At 35.2% G+C, this 20,280-nt stretch overlaps 1 protein-coding gene across 10 annotated transcripts in view; it reads right to left on the bottom strand.

The window, feature by feature from the left end:
- Positions 1 to 20,280, bottom strand: part of MAGI2 (membrane associated guanylate kinase, WW and PDZ domain containing 2) — a 1,357,470-nt gene that overhangs the window by 361,275 nt on the left and 975,915 nt on the right. For all 10 annotated transcript variants that reach the window (XM_067746035.1, XM_067746031.1, XM_067746038.1 and 7 more), the window contains one exon: positions 11,689 to 11,746. In XM_067746035.1, coding sequence (XP_067602136.1) covers positions 11,689 to 11,746 — 58 coding nt within the window. The remainder of the gene's footprint in view (positions 1 to 11,688; positions 11,747 to 20,280) is intronic.

Raw genomic sequence — 20,280 nt, forward strand, 5'->3', positions numbered from 1 at the left:
AAAAACAGAAGCTTTAAATAACACAACAGAACAGATAGATATAAATGTTATTTATAGGACATTCTATCCAAAAAGAGCAGATTACACTTTCTTCTCAAGTGCGCATGGAACATTCTCCAGGATAGATCACATCTTGGGTCACAAATCAAGCCTCAGTACATTTAAGAAAATTGAAATCAAGCATCTTTTCTGACCACAACGCAATGAGATTAGAAATGAATTACAGGGAAAAAAACGTAAAAAACACAAACACATGGAGGCTAAACACTACGTTACTAAATAACCAAGAGATCACTGAAGAAATCAAATAGGAAATCAAAAAATACCTAGAGACAAATGACAATGAAAACACGACAAACCAAAACCTATGGGATGCAGCAAAAGCAGTTCTAAGAGGGAAGTTTATAGCTATACAAGCCTACCTCAAGAAACAAGAAAAATTTCAAATAAACAATCTAACCTTACACCTAAAGGAACTAGAGAATGAAGAACAAACAAAACCCAAAGTTAGCAGAAGGAAAGAAATCATAAAGATCAGAGCAGAAATAAATGAAATACAAACAAAGAAAACAATAGCAAAGATCAATAAAAGTAAAAGCTGGTTCTTTGAGGAGATAAACAAAATTAATAAACCATTAGCAAGACTCATCAAGAAAAAGAGGGAGAGGACTCAAATTCATAAAGTTAGAAATGAAAAAGGAGAAGTTACAACAGACACCGCAGAAATACAAAGCATCCTAAGAGACTACTACCAGCAACTCAATACCAATAAAATAGACATCCCGGAAGAAATGGACAAATTCTTAGAAAGGTATAACCATCCAAGACTGAACCAGGAAGAAATAGAAAATATGAACAGACCAATCACAAGGAATGAAATAGAAACTGTGATTAAAAATCTTCCAACAAAAAAAAGTCCAGGACCAGATGGCTTCGCAGGTAAATACTATCAAACATTTAGAGAAGAGCTAACACTTATCCTTCTCAAAGTCTTCCAAAAAACTGCAGAGGAAGGAACACTCCCTAACTCATTCTATGAGGCCAGCATCACCCTGATAACAAAAGCAGACAAAGATACTACAAAAAAAGAAAATTATAGACCAATATCACTGATGAATATAGATGTAAAAATCCTCAACAAGATACTAGGAAACAGAATCCAACAACACATTAAAAGGATCATATACTATGATCAAGTGGGATTTATCCCAGGGATGCAAGGATTCTTCAATATACGCAAATCAATCAATGTGATACACCATATTAACAAATTGAAGAATAAAAACCATATGATCATCTCAATAGATGCAGGAAAAGCTTTTCACAAAATTCATCACCCATTTATGATAAAAAACTCTCCAGAAGGTGGGCATAGAGGGAACCTACCTCAACATAATAAAGGCCATATACAAAAAACCCACAGCAAATATCATTCTCAATGGGGAAAAACTGAAAGCATTTCCTCTAAGATCAGGAACAAGACAAGGATGTCCACTCTCACCACTATTATTCAACATAGTTTTGGAAGTCCTAGCCACGGCAATCAGAGAAGAAAAATAAATAAAAGGAATACAAATTGGAAAAGAAGAATAAAACTGTTACTGTTTGCAAATGACCTGATACGATACATAGAGAATCCTAAAGATGCCATCAGAAAACTACTAGAGCAAATCAATGAATTTGGTAAAGTTGCAGGATACAAACTTAATGCACAGAAATCTCTTGCATTCCTATACACTAATGATGAAAAATCTGAAAGAGAAACTAAGGAAACACTCCCATTTACCATGGCAACAAAAAGAATAAAATCTCTAGGAATAAACCCACCTAGGGAGACAAAAGACCTGTATGCAGAAAACTATACGACACTGATGAAAGAAATTAAAAATGATACGAACAGATGGAGAGATATACCATTGGATTGGAACAATCAATATTGTGAAAATGACTATACTACCCAAAGCAATCTACAGATTCAATGCAATCCCTAGCAAATTACCAACGACATTTTTTATGGAACTAGAATAAAAAATCTTAAAATTTGTATGGAGAAAAAAAAGACCCCTAATAGCCAAAGCAGTCTTGAGGGAAAAAAACTGAGATGGAAGAATCAGACTCCCTGGCTTCAGACTATACTACAAAGCTACAGTAATCAAGACAATATGGTACTAGCACAAAAACAGAAAAAACAGATCAATGGAACAATATAGAAAGCCCAGAGGTAAACCCACACACCTATGGTCAACTAATTTATGACAAAGAAGGCAAGGATATACAATGGAGAAAAGACAGTCTCTTCAACAAGCGGTGCTGGAAAAACTGGAGAGCTACATGTAAAAGAATGATATTAGAACACTCCTTAACATCATACACAAAAATAAACTCAAAATGTATTCGAGACTTCAATATAAGACCGGACACTATAAAATTCTTAGAGGAAAACATAGGAAGAACACTCTTTGACATAAATCACAGCAAGATCTTTTTTGATCCACCTTCTAGAGTAATGGAAATAAAAACAAAAATAAACAAATAGGACCTAATGAAACTTAAAAGCTTTTGCACAGCAAAGGAAATCATAAACAAGACAAAAAGACAACGCTCAGAATGGGAGAAAATGTTTGCAAACAAATCAACGGACAAAGGATTAATCTCCGAAATATATAAACAGCTCATGCAGCTCAATATTAAGGAAACACACAACCCAATCCAAAAATGGGCAGAAGACGTAAATAGACATTTCTCCAAAGAAGACATACAGATGGCCAAGAAGCACATGAAAAGCTGCTCAACATCACTAATTATTAGAGAAATGCAAATCAAACCTACAATGAGGTATCACCTCACAATAGTTAGAATGGGCATCATCAGAAAATCTACAAACAACAAATGCTGGGGAGGGTGTGGAGAAAAGGGAACCCTCTTGCACAGTTGATGGGAATGTAAACTGGTACAGCCACTATGGAGAACAGTATGGAGGTTCCTTAAAAAACTTAAAGTAGAATTACCATATGATCCAGCAATCTCACTACTGGGCATATACCCAGAGAAAACCATAATTCAAAAAGACACATGCACCCCAATGTTCATTGCAGCACTATTTACAATAGTCAGGTCATGGAAGCAACCTAAATGCTCATCAACAGATGAATGGATAAAGAAGATGTGGTACATATATACAATGGAATATTACTCAGTGACAAAAAGGAACAAAATTAGGTCACTTGTTGAAACATGGATGGATCTAGAGACTGTCATACAGAGTGAAGTAAGTCAGAAAGAGAAAAACAAATATTGTGTATTAACGCATATATGTGGAACGTAGAAAAATGGTACAGATGAACTGATTTGCAGGGCAGAAATTGAGACACAGATGTAGAGAACAAACGTATGGACACCAAGGGGGAAAGCCACAGGGGGTGGTGGTGGTGGTGTGATGAATTGGGCAATTGGGATTGACATGTATACACTGATGTGTATAAAATTGATGACTAATAAGTACCTGCTGTATAAAAAAATAAATAAAATAAAATTCAAAAATTAAAAAAAAAAGAGAACAGATGAAAAACCAAAAAAAAAAAAAAAAAAAGATTAACACAGGAAAATGGCCAAATTTACCCTTGTTAACACAAGGTGCAGTGGATATTCCTTGAACTAGAAGAGACCTTAGCAATCACCTAATCCAAACCACTCATTTAACAGATAAAAGCCAGCGAGGTTAAGCGTAATTTTGAATTTTGTAAATTCAAAACCATGAATACAAAAAAGGAGAAACTATTACTAATATTATGGTCTGTGACACAAAAACAATTTTGAAAAACATTATTTGCATATTGAAAAAGATGAAATTATAGTTCTCACGTGGAGCAGGAAGGCATTACATTTTACCTCTTAAAGGTGACAATCTTCTGTTTTATTCATAATAATGTGCCAAAGAATGACATCACTCTACTGCTTCCTCTGTTTGACTAAATTTCTCCATCCTTCTGATAGCATCTCTCTGAGCCGAATGTGATTCTAGTTCTGTATATATTAAAGATCGGAAAGACATAAATGCCAGCCAAACCCTTTAATTCCAGAAAGAATCCATTTCCAGCACTAAAGGAAAACCCAGCCATTTTGTTTGAGCATGCTAGTCTCCACACGACATGATCCTGAGGGATTTTTAGGATAATTTTGACTCTAACCAACTTTTCACTTCATGTGTTCACTTCAGAACTTAGTCTCAGTCTAAGATATGACGCCAAAGTATGTGGTGATACAGAGTGACAGCATGGGACAATTTGCAGTTCACTCACAAGAAACCTAGCATGTTTAATCCACAGAGAAATTAATAACCGAAAAAGCTATTTCACAAATTACAGAATGATGACAGTGATCTACTTCTTATTATAACATTGCCTTGGCAAGAGCCAAACAGAATTCTCCAGTGAAAGACGGTGGCAGCTTTCTCTGCGTTGCCAAGCAATGAGCTACACGGAATAGAAATAGGTGGTCCCCTCCTCCAGCAGGAGGGACAGCACTTCTGACAGCATCCTAGGACCTCTCGGTGCAGAAATGACACTCCCCACATTCACCTGTTCATATCCCTCTCAACAGGCTGTCTGAAAGTCCCTTGAACAACATTGTCTAAGTGCAGTCTGACCTCCCTGCCTTCATATGGCCAGTCTCGAGCTCTCATGGTCCTATAAAAAAGATGGAGTAGAAGGAGGGAGCATGGTCCTTCCTTGGGAGTATACAAAATGGTGTTTCCAGTTCTGACCATTCCTGCCATCTCTCCTTGCGATGATGAGGGCTCAGGGACATTGCTGCCTCTACCACCAAGTTCCCCTGCTCTGTGCTACCCGTTGTGATCCTGTGCTGTTTGCCTGTGCTTAACCTCTCCAGAAGTGCCTAAACAAGAGCCCAATTTAATTTGCTAGATTGATAAAAAGGTTTAAAGACAAACAAACCAAAAAAAAAAAAAAAATTAGTGTTTACATTGCATTCATCTTTCTTCACAAACACATTCTCAAAGGAAAGATGATGCTGGAGTAATAATTCTTTTATTATTGACTTCAAGACAAAAAATGATTTATTAGAATTGTAAAAATAAAAAAACACATGGAAGTCTGATGTCAAAGTGAATAAATTATCATTATTTGTAAAAGTCCACTTGCAATTAAACCTATTTAAACTTCTGGGTGACTAAAACAGTTTTTATTTGGAAACAGAAAATCTGCTAAATAAGGTAGTTTATGAATAAGCAGTTGTTAACAAAAGTGTATTCAATTACAGAGTCAAGTTTTCTTACCTTTAGTTGAAAAAACCTTCAGGGGAAGACAAGGTAACTGGTATACAAGATAAATGTTGATCATATTAAAATGAATCAGCAATGGGGAAATATCTTACAGCATGAAAAATGATCTCTAATCTCATGTAAGGGCTTGATGAGGGGCATGTATCCAGATCTTGACTGGATGGTAGTGGTGAGAAGGGAGATTGGACATGAGACTTCATTTTGATTTGAAAGACTCATAATTTAAAAATATTTGAGGGACCCTGGCATAAAGCGTAAAAGGAAGCCATAAGCTTTTCTACTGATCTGTGGTTGAACTGCAGTATTAAGAAAGTAGATCAATAGCCAGTTGAACTTTATATAATACAAGCAGGTAGTACAGAGTGGGTAAATAAGAACTACCAATTACAAGCGATCAGAAATGCTACCATAGTGTAAAGAGCATGTATGTTGAGCTAGGAGATCCCTCACAATGAAGCTTGATCGCTTGTCTTCTCCAGGCTGAAAGGAGGGATGCCACATACTATGACCTTGGCCTCGGTCAGCCAGGAGGAGGTAGAAAGGTAAGTGTAATGACTTAGCCAAAAAGAACCAATTGTAGTTTGGTTAGAAATAGAATACTCCACATTTATTTCAATGTCCTTATTCCTTTCATTAACCGATTTATACTTGTTTAACAAATATGAGAAATACTTTATAAATTAAACAGCTTATAATAGTGTAAAAACATAGCTACTCTACTAAAAGGTCTTTCTTAGCTCTACGTGCATCAGACAGCTGCAACCTTACTAGCCATATGCCCATTGAGAACTCACTTAACTCCTCAGAGATTTGGTTCTCTCATTTGTAAACGCTGTGATCATCATCTGGGACAATGGACGTGAAAGTAGTTGAAAGTTAAAATAGTGCCTTAAACATCACTATCGTTATTATTATCATCACAACTCTCCAGCTGTATAAGATGGCATGTACCAGAGATAATTACAACAAAAATATCTTCTTTGGGAATTACCCTGAAACCTCAACCCCTCTGGAAGCCATGGAAACACCACACTCTGCGGTCCCTGCTTCATCATTTTCAGTGGGCTTATGGAATTAGAATAAATGCTATTTTTTTAATTCAATGTGGCACACTCTAACCGTGAGATTAAGTTATATGTTTCTTACAGATCAAATACTTTCCCTTAGAATTGTTCACTGTTGGGGTGTATTTTACCATGAAAGAACTGGAAAAGCAAGTAGTGCCAGAAGGAGAGTCCTTATCTATGTCACTGGGATACATATGATAAAATACAACTAACTAATATTTGTTGAGCACGTCCTACATACCTGTGTTAAGTGCTAAACACCAGCTGTGTGATGAGACTGCCTAGATTCATATTCTGGCTTTATTATTTAGTACTTGTAAAAATATTCTGTGTCTCAGTTTCCTTATCTATAAAATGGGGATAGTAACACAGACTTCATAGTTTTGGTTGTTGTTTTTTTTGTTTGTTTTGTTTTGCTTTGTGAGGATTAAATGAGTTAGTATATGTAAAGCAGTTAGAATACTGCTGGGCACGTAGTAGGTGCACAATAAAATTTCTTCCTCTCCCCTCCCCTCTCTCCTTTCTCCTTTCTCTCTGGTCTTCATCCTCCTCCACTTCCTCCTTCTCCATAATCTGTCTACTCAAGGTCTCACAGCTAGGAAGCTGCAGGGCTGACATACTGTGAAACGCTACAGCCCATACTCTCGGCCACTAAGTGATAATAATTGACATGACCAAATGCTACTGACAAAATTTAGAGCTCACTTTAGATTAGAATATCACTGAGCAAATTCATCAGCAGTGCACTTCAGTGTTCTATTACACAAATCTGTTAAGCTGGGGAAAGGATTTCTTTGTTAAATAGCTGTTTAAAAGCAGCAAAACAGTATGCTAGTTTTTGAAGATTGAAGAAAACGTTGAAAGTTTGAAAAATTAACTTTCAATATAGAAAAAAGATTCTCTAAGAACAAGCAAGATTTTAAAAGGTATTCTTTTATGTTGATTTCTAATTGGAAATGTTTTACATTTATGCTGACTTTTCAAAAATTCTGAAGTTAGTAAGCATTTTCTTAGAATATTTAGAAAACTACTCAAAGGCATGAAGGAGAGAAACATTCTTAAGATATGCAATTGAGTTAAAATCCTCTCTAACCACTTTCCAACTTGCTACATCATGACAAATACTCATCATTAACCATGAAACGAATGCAATTTTCCTTTCACATTTAATGTTATATTGGAGATATTATACAGTATCTTTCATACTTTCTGGAACTGCACACAAGTAACATTTCATAGTAGCAGATGTGTGATATCACATGAAAACTTGTAAAACCTTTACATGAAAATCACATCTGTCAGTCTCCACTATTATTTTCACGGTAGTTGTATGGTTTGCTTCTCCGTCTGTGCCAGCAAAGGCAGCTTTGCATGAAAGCTGCCCCAGGAAATTGTGTCTTCTGGGCTAGCTAGTTAAGCAAATTGTATAACTGCCATTGAAACCAAAATGTAACCCAGCAGACATAATTCCACAAAAGAGGAGAGAAAGACACATTTATACAAAAGTCACAGCTGTTCAACTCTACATTTTGCACTTTTTTCATTAAAGAAATTTCCCTTTATGAACAGTGACAGTTACATTTCTAGTTAGCAACTTTAGGACTTTGTAATACATTGCTAAGTGCTGTACTGTCAAGGATTTAGTGTCAGGAAAACTAGGGCTAACCTCTTTCTGCGTCTACATTGAGCAGAAATGTGGTCTGTCTGTCCTGTCTTCAGATGAAATAAGGAAAGATGTTGAGTATGGCTCACTGTTCTCTAAAATACAGACCTGCGTGGCTGTCTCTATAGCTCCAAACGAGGGGCAACGTCCCTACATTGAGACCCACATAGTATGGCCTCTTCTTCATTCAGGACTTGCTAGTCTCACTCTTGGGGGCTGTGGTGTCCAGGGCCACTCTCAAGTCATGGGTAATGGAGCTGGTGGCTCAGAATGAGTGAGTTAGAAGCCAGCCTGATGGGGCTGTGCACAGCACGGCTCCCACTGTCGGAACCCTCCTGTGACACTACTAGAGTGCAGCCAGGGAGGAGATGTCCTCTGGGGACCCCTTATTCTTCTCCAGTGACGAGTCCCAGAAGCTTGTTCAGACCGTCATGTGAGGATTATGAACACTACGTTTATGGGATGCGTTTTCGAGCAAGAGTTTGGAGCCTGGGCTCTGCAGTCACAGTGCCTGAGCCCATTCCTCTCAATAATGTGTGATGCTGGGTAAGTTACTCAACTTCCTCAGCCAGAGTTTCCCCATCTGTCAACTTAAGACAGTTTGCCTCATTACACTATAGAGAGGATTATAAATGTGCTTAAAGACTGTTGAGCTCTTAGCTCGCTTCATGGCACACACTGAGCCCTCAGTAGATGTTAACTGTTTTGATGACATGATACTTATATATAAGTTTTAAATATATTAAACCTATAACCTTAAAATTGCATTTGCCCAGGACAGAATTATGGCACAGTAAAGTCACCAATAAATAGTGGTCAAAAATGATTCAATCCAGGTTTTCCAGTTTCAAGTTGTACAGACACTTTCCTGCTATTGACTGCTGAAATCCTACCTGCTTGTCTGAGGCTGGCAGGAATGAGTGTGTGTGCAACTGTGTCAGAGGCACAAGGCTGATTTCAATCTGACGTGCCCTGCTGATGATAGACAGCCCACTCCACAACTTCCTCTCCCAGCTGTTGGTCTGTGTGAAGAGTAACTGACTGCTAAGTTAGACTTCCAGTGTCCCTGCATAGGCTTCTTTGCCACTTGGTAGGAAGGTGGAATGTTTTTCGTATTTTGTAACCAGATCTCTAATTGTGTAATTGGGTATGTAATTAAACACCAAAAATGACAGCTCTACAGAGAACCCACTATGTAATGTAAACATATAATGTTTACAAGTTGAGGTATTTTAATTATTTTCCAAGAAATATTGGCATAGAGTTCTACTTAAAATTATCTGGAGGTTTGGATTATCTGTCTCAATTTTTTGATTGGTCTGATACACACACACACACCTAACTGTTGCTATTGGTATACCTTATGGAATCATGTAATGGGGAAAAAGCCATGACAAATAGTGGAACTGGATGCAGTCTGAAGGAAGTTAAACTATTTGACTCACTATGACCTGTATCTAAGACCTCACAATCACCTGAAATCTAAAACTATTAAATGTGTTAGTCTGATCTAATTATATAAGATATAACTGACTAAATTACGAATAATTTTCTTACTATGGTGATGATACATGAAAAATGAAGTGAAGAAATGTAGAAAGAAATGTAATTTAAGCAAAAACAAGTACAAAGCAAACCATGTGAAATGTAATGATAATGAGGACCATTTTCTTTTACGCTTATAGTTAATGTCCAATTCAATAATTAACTACCAGCAGCAGATCTTTACTTGAAGAACACACGCCTCAGTGATCAAGAAGGTAGGAAGCATTGCTTTCGGTCATGTGGGTCTCTCACCTCTGTGACAGTTAGACAGAGAAAGAAGGTTTGACTTAAATACTGTTTCTCACATTGGAAAGCAGCTGAGGACATGGAAGAAGAATCTGAAGATTTCGAATATGGCAAAGGGTCAGCAAACCATGTTCTGCATGACAAATTTGGCCAGCTGCCTGTTTCTGTTAATACAGTTTTACTGGAACATACTGCACCCATTCATTTAAGTGTCGCCTACGGTTGCTTTCAAGCTACAACAGCAGAGCTGAACAGTTGTGACAGAGGCCATTTGGCCCCCTAAAGTATTTGTTATCTGGCTCTTTATGGAGTTTGCCAATATCTCAACTTAGAAGAAGGTTCTTGTTCAATGAATTCTGCAAGAGAGTGTATTAAAGATGAGATCTGGTATGTCACATACCTCCATTCTCTTTCCTTACATGGAAATATCTTGGATTTCAGATGTAACAGGTTTAGGCAAGGGACAGTCTAATTCAACAAATTAAGAGAAGGTAGCACTTATTGAAAATCTTTAATGTTGATAAATTTAACCAGGAGCTGCAGCTACATTATTATTATTAAAATATATGTGTATTTTAATTGATGAGCAATGTAGTAGGAATAGGAGCCTTATAACTATTTACAAGTGATTTCCCTTTATTTTTGCAATTAGTGATACCTCCATGTACATATCTTAATTTTTGCATCTACTGAGCATGTACATGATGTTAGAGAATTAGATACTATGTTAGAAAATTGCGTTTGGCAAAGGAAGTGAATTCACCTTCACTGGAAATGACTGACTGTGGTGCCAAAATTGGGGCTTTTCCAAATGAAGATGGTGGGTCAAACTATTCAAGACAAGTGTTCATGAAGGAGATGCCCAAGGGCAGGGAGCACACAGGTCATCCTCATCAGCACCTCCCCAGTGCAGAGAAGGGCCTGACGCTTCGTAAAAGCTCAATAACAATTTGAACAATTTACTACAAAAATAATTTAGCAATAATGCCATTAGTCTGTAATCCTCTACCATCTAGATTATTATCGCTAAACAGAATATGATTGGAGAAAACAGAGTTAGATCTTGATGGAGAGTGAGAACATCTTCAGTTTTTCAGCCTCTGCATTTCTTGGGTATCTGGTTTTCTTATTCACCCAAATAACATTAACAACATGACACAATAGATAAAAAATAAAAATTTCTCTATCAGAAGAGGGGTTCTGGAAAAGTCAGTCACGTATTTAACTTTTGAAAATTATGAATATTATTTGATTTTCCTAAGAAAAAGATGTGTATATAACTGAATCCCTAACAGGGGCTTCATCCTGAATAAAAGGGTGCATAGAGGGGTAACTCATATTATGCTAAGATACATACATTAAGGTAATGAAACCTCCAATAGATAACATAAAAGTCCAATCTACAAAAAAAATACTCTTGATTTAAAATGAGGCCTTAAAAGAGAGGAAAAAAAATCTTAATTTTATTTCATCCCTCAACTGGAAAGTATGGTTGCTTCATTTAATTGACTCTGAAATCTGGTTTAATAGAGTATCTCTTTTACACAACTAGTCAGCTCCCAACATTCTGATTGCAAAATGAAGGGCATTTACTTTGATGTCTTTAATTATCACTCATTTAGAGGACAGTGTAAAACACATTTTTCCAACTGGTGTTTTAGAATCGTGAGTCAAAGGAAAGGAATGACAAATTAGCCAGCTGGAGAGCAAGAGACAGCTAGCTAGTGCTGCTAGAGTCTTTGTGGGTACTTCAAAGTAAGACGACAAAGGAATAAAGGGACTGTTAGCCACACAAGCTCAATAAATGAAATACTAACACAATTTCACAACACATTAATAACAAGTTAATATCAAACTTAGAGACTTACTCAACATAATAAGTGCCATATATGGGATCATCGATTTTTTCCCAGCCATATGGAAGCTCTGAAAAATAAAGAGTTATTTCTTTCAGTAAGTAACAGATAACACTATTTCTAATAAAAAGTAATATAATTTAATTGTTCGTGGATTGCAGAAATAGTCTACTAAAGTGGAATAAAGCATTCAGAGTCAGCACCAAATTTCAAGTGCATATTGTAGGGACTATAAGAAGCACTGACTTGAAAATTGGCACTTAAAACACAGAACTCTCTTCTCTGCAGATGTACTGCTGGGTCTAGCTGTTTATCCCACGCCAAGCAGTAGAATGGCACGTTATCATGTTATCACCACTCAAGGTAATACAGAAGGCAAATCGCTTTCCTGAAAGAGCATACAGCTTTCTCATTTATTTGTATTGTTAAAAGGAGCATTTCAGGATGAAGATCCTATTTTCAAAATATATTTCTGAGAATAGCAAATTGTTTCTGATGACTGAAACAAAGACATTATACATTCTCAATTGACACCCCACTATTCGAGATGGTTAGTTTGCTTTTCTCTCTCCATGGGTCAGAATTTGAATATTGCCAATAAACTCTTTGGGTATATTTTTGTATAAAGTCTAAAATTCTAAACACACTTTCCTTGACAATATGGTTCATATTTTCAATTCTCCATAGCAAATTTTAATAAATACACGTTAAAATATCAACAATACAATAAAAGCTACTTTAAGCAAAAACATGTTATTTGAAAACCAGGCTTTGTGTTATGATACTGTTTCCAAATACACTAAGCCTTTATAATTATTAACTCCTATAAATATGAAGAATATTCTAGTTTTCCTCATATACATTAATAATACATATATAACTTGAAATCTAAGTAAGATATATTGACATGCTCTAAGTAATATGTTTAAATGACACTTAAAAGTTTTATTTTTATAAGTAGTAACACATTTTCACCATAGAAAAGCAGTTATAAAAGAAAATTAGAATCACCTGCAATCCTGCCATCCAGAGATAAGTGTGTGTGTGTGTGTGTGTGTGTGTGTGTATAATTTTTAAAGACGCTAGATCATATAGTGCATATTATTTTTACAGCCTAGTATTTCTACCTAACAAAGTATCACGGGCATCTTCAATGTGAATGAGTGTTACTGCAAAATATCACTTTTAAAGTGGACAGTAGTGGTGTGGGATGTGGCCAGAGCCTGTGTAATCCCACCAATCTTCTATTATTGAACATTTGGGACTTTCCAGTTATATATCATCTGTGTTGGACTTACTAAAGCCTAAATCTTTCATCATTTTCCAAGTAATTTAGTTATGATAAATTCCTAGAGGTAAAATTTCAGATTAAAGGGCATGTACCCTTTTATGGCTTTTGATAAATGTATATCTATATTTATATCCAAGTTGTTGCCATCCACTCACAAAAGAGAACCAATTTATAACTTCACTGGGAGTTTATGAATTGACTTTGTTTCTCTGTACCATCAAATTAAATACAGGTCCATAATTCCTCATCCAAAACTTTTTGGGACAGAGAGGTTTTGAAATTCACAATTTTTCTGATTTTAGAAGGATAACACGAGGCAAATGCATTCTGTTCCATAACACGTCAAGCAGAGTCTGAGAAAGCACCTTATAATCAAAGCCATGAGTATTTAAGCAGCCCAAACCATGTGATTCTCACTAAGAGGCACAAAAAAAGGACCACTTCACATCAGTTAGCACTGGTCTGCCAGCATGTCCAGGTCAGGTTACCTTTTGCTGTCAAATGAGTGTAAAAGGTAGTTTTTAGAGCTTTTGAATTCTGGATATGCAGATAAAATACTGTATATCATTATTTAAAAAATCAACAAAATTGTTTTTTAAATAGTATCTCATAGTTGTTTTAATTTGCCTTTCTTGGATTTCTAGTTAGTTTCAACATTTTTTATTTGTTCATCCTTGGGCAACTGTTTTTTCTTTTGTACATTTCTTGTTTTTATAAATCCATTCATAAGAGTTTTTTTTTTTTTTTTTTACTTGTTAAGAGTATTAGTCCTTTGTTACATATGTTGCATATATGTTTTTAAGAGTTTGTTTAGATTTTAATTTTGTTGAACATTTTCTTCAACACAGTTGTTTTAATTTTTGATTGGTAAATTTCTCAGTGTTTTCCTTTATGGCTTCCATCATTGGAGCTTAGCCTAAATACTGAAGAAATTTTTCAAGTTTATTTATTTTTTTTAAACTATAAAATCTAGGCTATGCCTTGGTTTAATAATTTTTGGATTAAGTCATATGTTAATAAATATACAATACCAAATTGTGAAGCATCTTAAGAAATTTTTCTGTGAAAATGATAATAAGAATATTACTGAGTATTTACTATGGTCCAGGTACTGATGGATTTTCCATGCACTAACTCATTTTACCTATACAACAACTCAGGATTTAAGAACCCTGTACTTTGGTTCCAGAGACCTTAGCCAATTCAGATATCATTTAGGCACTCTGCTTAATACAGCATAAACAATACTTAATTTAAACTAATGAGAATAACTATCCAGATGATGTTTACCAAATTCCCCAAGCTATCGGAGAATTTGGCTATTAAAAAGAAAAATCCATTTGACAAACATCTACTGAGTGCCTTTTACAAGTAGCTTAAGTAAAAGAATATACAGAGGACAAGAATTGATATTATGAATATTTATTATTAATATGACTGAATACATGGATTCATATATATAATAATCATATATATAATATAATACGTGATATATATATCAGGTATTCATCACCTGATGAATACAATAATATGTAAAATAATAATATTTAATAATTTTCAGAGTAAAAGCCTAACGTGGTTAGTTTTAGTTTTAGTTTTAGTTTTATGAATACTAGTCCTACTTCCTAATGGCACTGCCAAATGGAAGCATTTCATGGTCAAATTTAAAAAAAATATCTTTTACAGTGTAATCTATTCCTTCACTTATTCCTTATCTTTGGCTTTTTTTTTCTGAGTAAATTACTAATGCTAAGCAATGTATCTCCAAAGTATACAGTTCACTGATTCTTTATCTTTGTGGATTTACAGTGCCAAAGGTTCTGGAAACAATTCATTGGCATTCTTTCCCATTTGCCATCATGAAGTGTTCATCAGAATTCAGGGGGAATCTGATTTGCTTTTCATACGATATTAATATAGTTTGTTTGCTTATTTCATATTTCCAAAATAAACTATTAATTCATGTCTAAATAAAATTATATATTATAAATATTTATACTTTAAGATGAACTATTAAGTGGTCCTTGACTCACAATTTGAGACAAAATGATACACTGTAGCTCTAACCTGTTACAAAGAGCTGTCATTCATTTCATTTACAAGGTCTGCAGAGGAGTGATGGTTGAATGTTACAAGAAACAAGTAATAGAATACACACACTGGTTCATTTGTAAATAGGACAGAATAGGTATAAAATCTACAACCAATGCTTAAAATGGTGTGTGTGTGTGTGTGTGAACATATACAGGAATGTGTATGTATATATGTTTGTGTGTATGCATGTGCATGTATGTGTGGATATGTGTTTGTGTGTATTCCCATTAATGACATTCTTCCTGAGTGGCAAAGAAAAGCCAAGTCATAAAATAAATTCTTAAGATTAACTGAAGAGTATACATGTATATGATGAAAAATTAAGACAGTTAAGAAACATCTTTCACTATGAAAAATTAGCTATCTGGACTTCAATTCGTTTTTAAAAACCAATTGCTTCTTTTTAAAATTAAGCTAACAAACGAGAAAAAAGAATTTCCAATTTTGTACTATTTGCCCAGCCAAGCCAAGTATGCAGCTTGGAACTCTTGGGTCCTGGGTTATTTAGAATACTGTATTCAATAATACCTGACAAATGTGCAGATGATTAAGGTCACACTAATGAAAGCATAACCTATACTATGCAACAGAGAAAAATAGACACTTGAGATCAGCAAGGTTAATGCTGTATTAAGAACTGCTGTAACTGAGATTTTCTTCAGGCCATGGAACCATGGGGAAAATTCAGTGATTAGATATTCCTATAGTGATCCACTCTGCAAAAGTCTGTGAAAATGTCTAGGTTAATTTGTAGTCAGTCATATAAGCTTCGTAAAACTTTAATAGAATCAAAAACTAAAGAGGCATCTAGTTCAGCTTGGATTCTGCCGCAGCCACCACGCTCTTTTTTTTATTTACTCGCTCTGTCCAATTCTTATTTATTTGTTAGGTCCATTTTTGTTGCAGAAAACTGGGACTCCTTTATTAGCTCAAAAAAACATTTTTCAGGCTACAGCTGGGCAACTTGTAGAACCCAAGGATAGTATTCTTTATGGAAATGGGACCCAAATACTGAAAATCTATAAGGAACCTAAGATACACTATCTCACTACTTTGATCTCTTGAGTTTCCCAGTTCTGTACCCAGCCTCCTCCCCTGCATCCACCCTAATTCATTAATCCAGTTTGTTTTCTTCAAAATAGATCCAAGTTACTTAGCCCGGCAGATCACTGTAATGGCTGTCCTCAGGTCAAGAGCCCACTCACATATTAATCAGGTATGGCTGGGGGCTGTGTCCATTTTTTGCCACATTTGGCAAACACAAGTGGAGGAACATTCTAGAAAATAACAAGCCGGTACTCTTCAAAAGTGTCAAGGTCATGAAATAGAAAGATTGACTGAGGTATTGTCACAGTGTGTAGAGGAGACCATGGAGACACGAAGAGTAAATGCAGGGTGGGATCTGGACCAGAAAAAGGACGTTAGTGAGACAACTGGTAAAAGCCAAATAAGACTTGTAGATTAGTTACTAGCCTACATGAATGTTAATTTCCTGACATCAATAATTGTGCTATGAAAGATGTTAATATTAGGGGAAGTGAGGTGAAAGGTATGTAGAAAATGCTTTGTACTATTTTTGTAATTTTTCTGAAATCTAAAATAATTTCAAAATGAAAAAAAAAACTGAAAAAAGCTACTTCACCAACTCTCACTATTGAGTAGATGACTTCTACTCACACTTTATTAACATCCAATCAGATACATATAACACTGAATTAAGTTGGATAGTGTTAAATTTTTAAACAAAATGAGAATGTAGGATTTCTGCATTTTTAGTCTTCTTTTATATTATGTTGACTTTTAATAGATATTTCCAAGAAAGTAACTTTTAATTTTGCTATATTACCTTTTTTTTTCTTTTTTTTTCCCCTGTTGCCTATCTTTCTGCTCACTGGAAAAACTAAGTAAATGCCATGTTCATGTTTAAGTGTTACTGCATCTTGAATCCTAGAGATACAAATTCAGTAATATGAGTTCAAAATCTGGAGTCCGGTTTTGTTCCTTTCCTGGGGGGCAGCATCTTGTATGGGTCATAGCATGGGTTACGTTAATTCATAAAAGTTGTGTGAAGGCCCATCCTGGTGGGCAGTTTAAAAAGCCAGGAAGGTGGACCAATTTAGAAAGCATACTAAGTACTAAGATTTTGGAGACAGGAACAGGGACCATTTCCTTCAATCTTATGTTATTTTATTTGGACTTGCTTTCTTTTTTTTTTTTTTTTTTTTGAGGTACGTGGGCCTCTCACTGTTGTGGCCTCTCCCGTTGCAGAGCACAGGCTCCGGACGCGCAGGCTCAGCAGCCATGGCTCACAGGCCCAGCCGCTCCGCGGCATGTGGGATCCTCCCGGACCGGGGCACAAACTCGTGTCCCCTGCATCGGCAGGTGGACTCTCAACCACTGCGCCACCAGGGAAGCCCTGGACTTGCTTTCTTAAAAAAATTGAGTCTCTTGCTATTGTGCTTTAGAGGTGATGACATCACAAGAGAACATAAGAAACATATAAAAGTTCCCTAGGTAGAATAATATGCAATATAGTGATAGCTACTACCCATATTAAAATCTTTTCCTACGATTCTTATTAGATTTTTGCTGTATACATAGTATATTAATTGGGAAGTATAACTAAATTTCCCTGGAAAAGTCATTTAACTTTTGCTCCCAAGGAGTATAATTATAAAAGTAAATTCTGAATTCATTCTTGTTTTTAACAAAATCCATAAAAGAATGATATGTTAATCACAGTCACATTTCCCTACATAAAGATAGAGTTGAGAGTGTATACTTCCAGACCTTTTCCTGTGTGTCAGGACTCAAATTTGCTCCTATTTACCAGAGAATTTTATTCCATTCAGTCACAAAAATAAACAATCAAACAAAACAACAAACTTTAGAACCTAAAATTGAAAATAAAAATTGTTCCTGTATTTCTCTTTTTCATCTTCCTCAGAGAGTGTCTACATGCAAGAGCACAAACCCAGTTGATATCATGGAAATATAGGCTAAGAAGTCTTCATTCATGGGCCTGGGTATAGGAGTTTTACTACTTTTTACAGTGGAAAGGAGAACTAGCTGATCTGTATTTTACAACACTGGCATTTAATTCATGCTACCATATAGATTCAGCCTGAGTATTTCATTACTCCAGTATTATAATGGGTTTTAAAAGTATTAACTACAATTTCACGGGCTTGTTGTTGATAAAACATACAATGGCACAAATTCCAACTAAATTTATTCCTTAATGTATCTTACCAAATTTGAGTAGAAAATGTATAAGCTTTTTCTGACAGATAGTGATATATAAAGAAATGTGTGCTCAATATTCAGGGGCCCTTTTCTACCTGGAAAAAAAGTTGTCAAATATAAATGTGAACTTTTGCAATGTTCACTTAAAGATGACAGAGTAATATATTTGAGACGGTGACAAGAAGTGGTGGCAGAAAGGCATGACATAAAAAAAGAATGCTGTCTGGTAAAGATTCAGAAAGTCATATTAGGTTTAAGTTTGCAAGCTGCACTAGAAGGTGAAAAAGGGAGGAATCTAGTAGGTGGGTTTTTTTGGTTGTTTGGTTTTGTTTTTCAAATTCCTAGAGCTTTGGAGAAAGGTCTGGCCATAATGAAAGATCTGGGAAACAACTATATGTTAGGACTTCAAATATACATCTCCAGTTTCCTCTTAATTTCTGTAAGTCTGTATTAATCCATCTATTGATCTATTTATCATCATCATCCACTTAAGATCCTTTATTGAAACATGCCGGGCTCCTATAATGTAAAGGCTGATATCTAAATTTTAACCTCTCCACTTACCCAGAAAACCATAAATATCCACTAAGAGAACAGTAAAACCATCTATAACCCACATCTACAACATAATTAGGAGAAAGAAAATACTATGCACTTGAAAAGGTATATGTAGGTAGAGACATAAACACCCCAATCTAGCAGAACCAGCTCAAGAGCCCATTCTGGATCAGAAACTCAGGTGGAGAGTGTGCAGAAAAGAAGAGAGGGAGCAAGGAGCCTAGGGGGTGGAAGAACAGACAAAATCACCCTCAGAAAGATAAAGTCCTGTCCTGAATTGGAAAATGCTAACAGACATGGTTGATCAGAACACAGCTACTGGGGAACCAAAAAAAAGATGTTTGAAAGTGAGCAGAATGAGAGATGGAGTCTTAGGAAGGCACTTCTTAAGAAGAAGAGGGAAATGATGTTGAAAGAGGAAATGGCCCATGGAAATTTGGTTACGATAGGAAAGAATCATGAGGTAAGAATCACAACTTCTGTTGTGTCTGAAGAAACAAAAAAAGAATCGTAAGACATACAAACTATTCCCTCTGCAAAAAAAAATATATCATCTACTAAAAAATTAGTGCTTCACAAAATAAACAGAAGAGGGTGCTCATGGACTAAGAATGTAGTAATCAACCAAACTCTTTTATTTTTGCTTATACAAAACTGTTACTGCTGGTTTAGGAAAAAAATAAAAATAAATAGAAAGTAGATAATATTCATACAAAGTTATTACAAGAAATCAGAAATGAGAGTCAAAGCGATATGACTAATAAAAAATTATTATCCTCCTTCAAGCATAAACAAAAGCACAAATGAGAAAACTGTAATGAAATCTCAAGATATTTTCAAACAAGCATTTCTAAATATAAAACAACATTTTGAATCAGAAATTTAAAAGTTCAGAAATGGACAAAGAACAGAAAGATAGTAAGAAGAGTTGACTAAAATGAGAAAATTAAAAAAAAAAAAGAATCTTTGAAATTAAAACTAAATTACAAGGTGCCCAAGAGAGAATCAATTCAGTTGGAATTATAGTAAGGACCACTGAGGAAAGACATGGCAATAGGCAAGAGAACAAAATGAAATCAACAAATAGTAAAAAATAATCAGAATGAAGTCATCCATATAGAATACAGGCAAAGATAATCCAGTATATGTATAATTGGAATACATAAAGATAAAAATAACAGAACTAATACTTAAAACTATAATCCAGAAGAATTTCCAGAAATAAAATAACTGCATATATTTCTATATTGAAAGGGCTGCCCAAGTACTTGGAACATTGTCCCAGAACAATCAAATCCAACACAATAGCTATCAGTTAGTCATTAGACTTAAATTATAGAGGAAAAACTAAAAGGTAATAAGTTCCTTACAATAAAAAAAAAAAAAAAATCAAGTTGATATCACATCTCTGGAAT

Source organism: Pseudorca crassidens, chromosome 8 (assembly GCF_039906515.1).
Source record: "Pseudorca crassidens isolate mPseCra1 chromosome 8, mPseCra1.hap1, whole genome shotgun sequence".
NCBI classification, from domain to species: Eukaryota; Metazoa; Chordata; class Mammalia; order Artiodactyla; family Delphinidae; genus Pseudorca; species Pseudorca crassidens.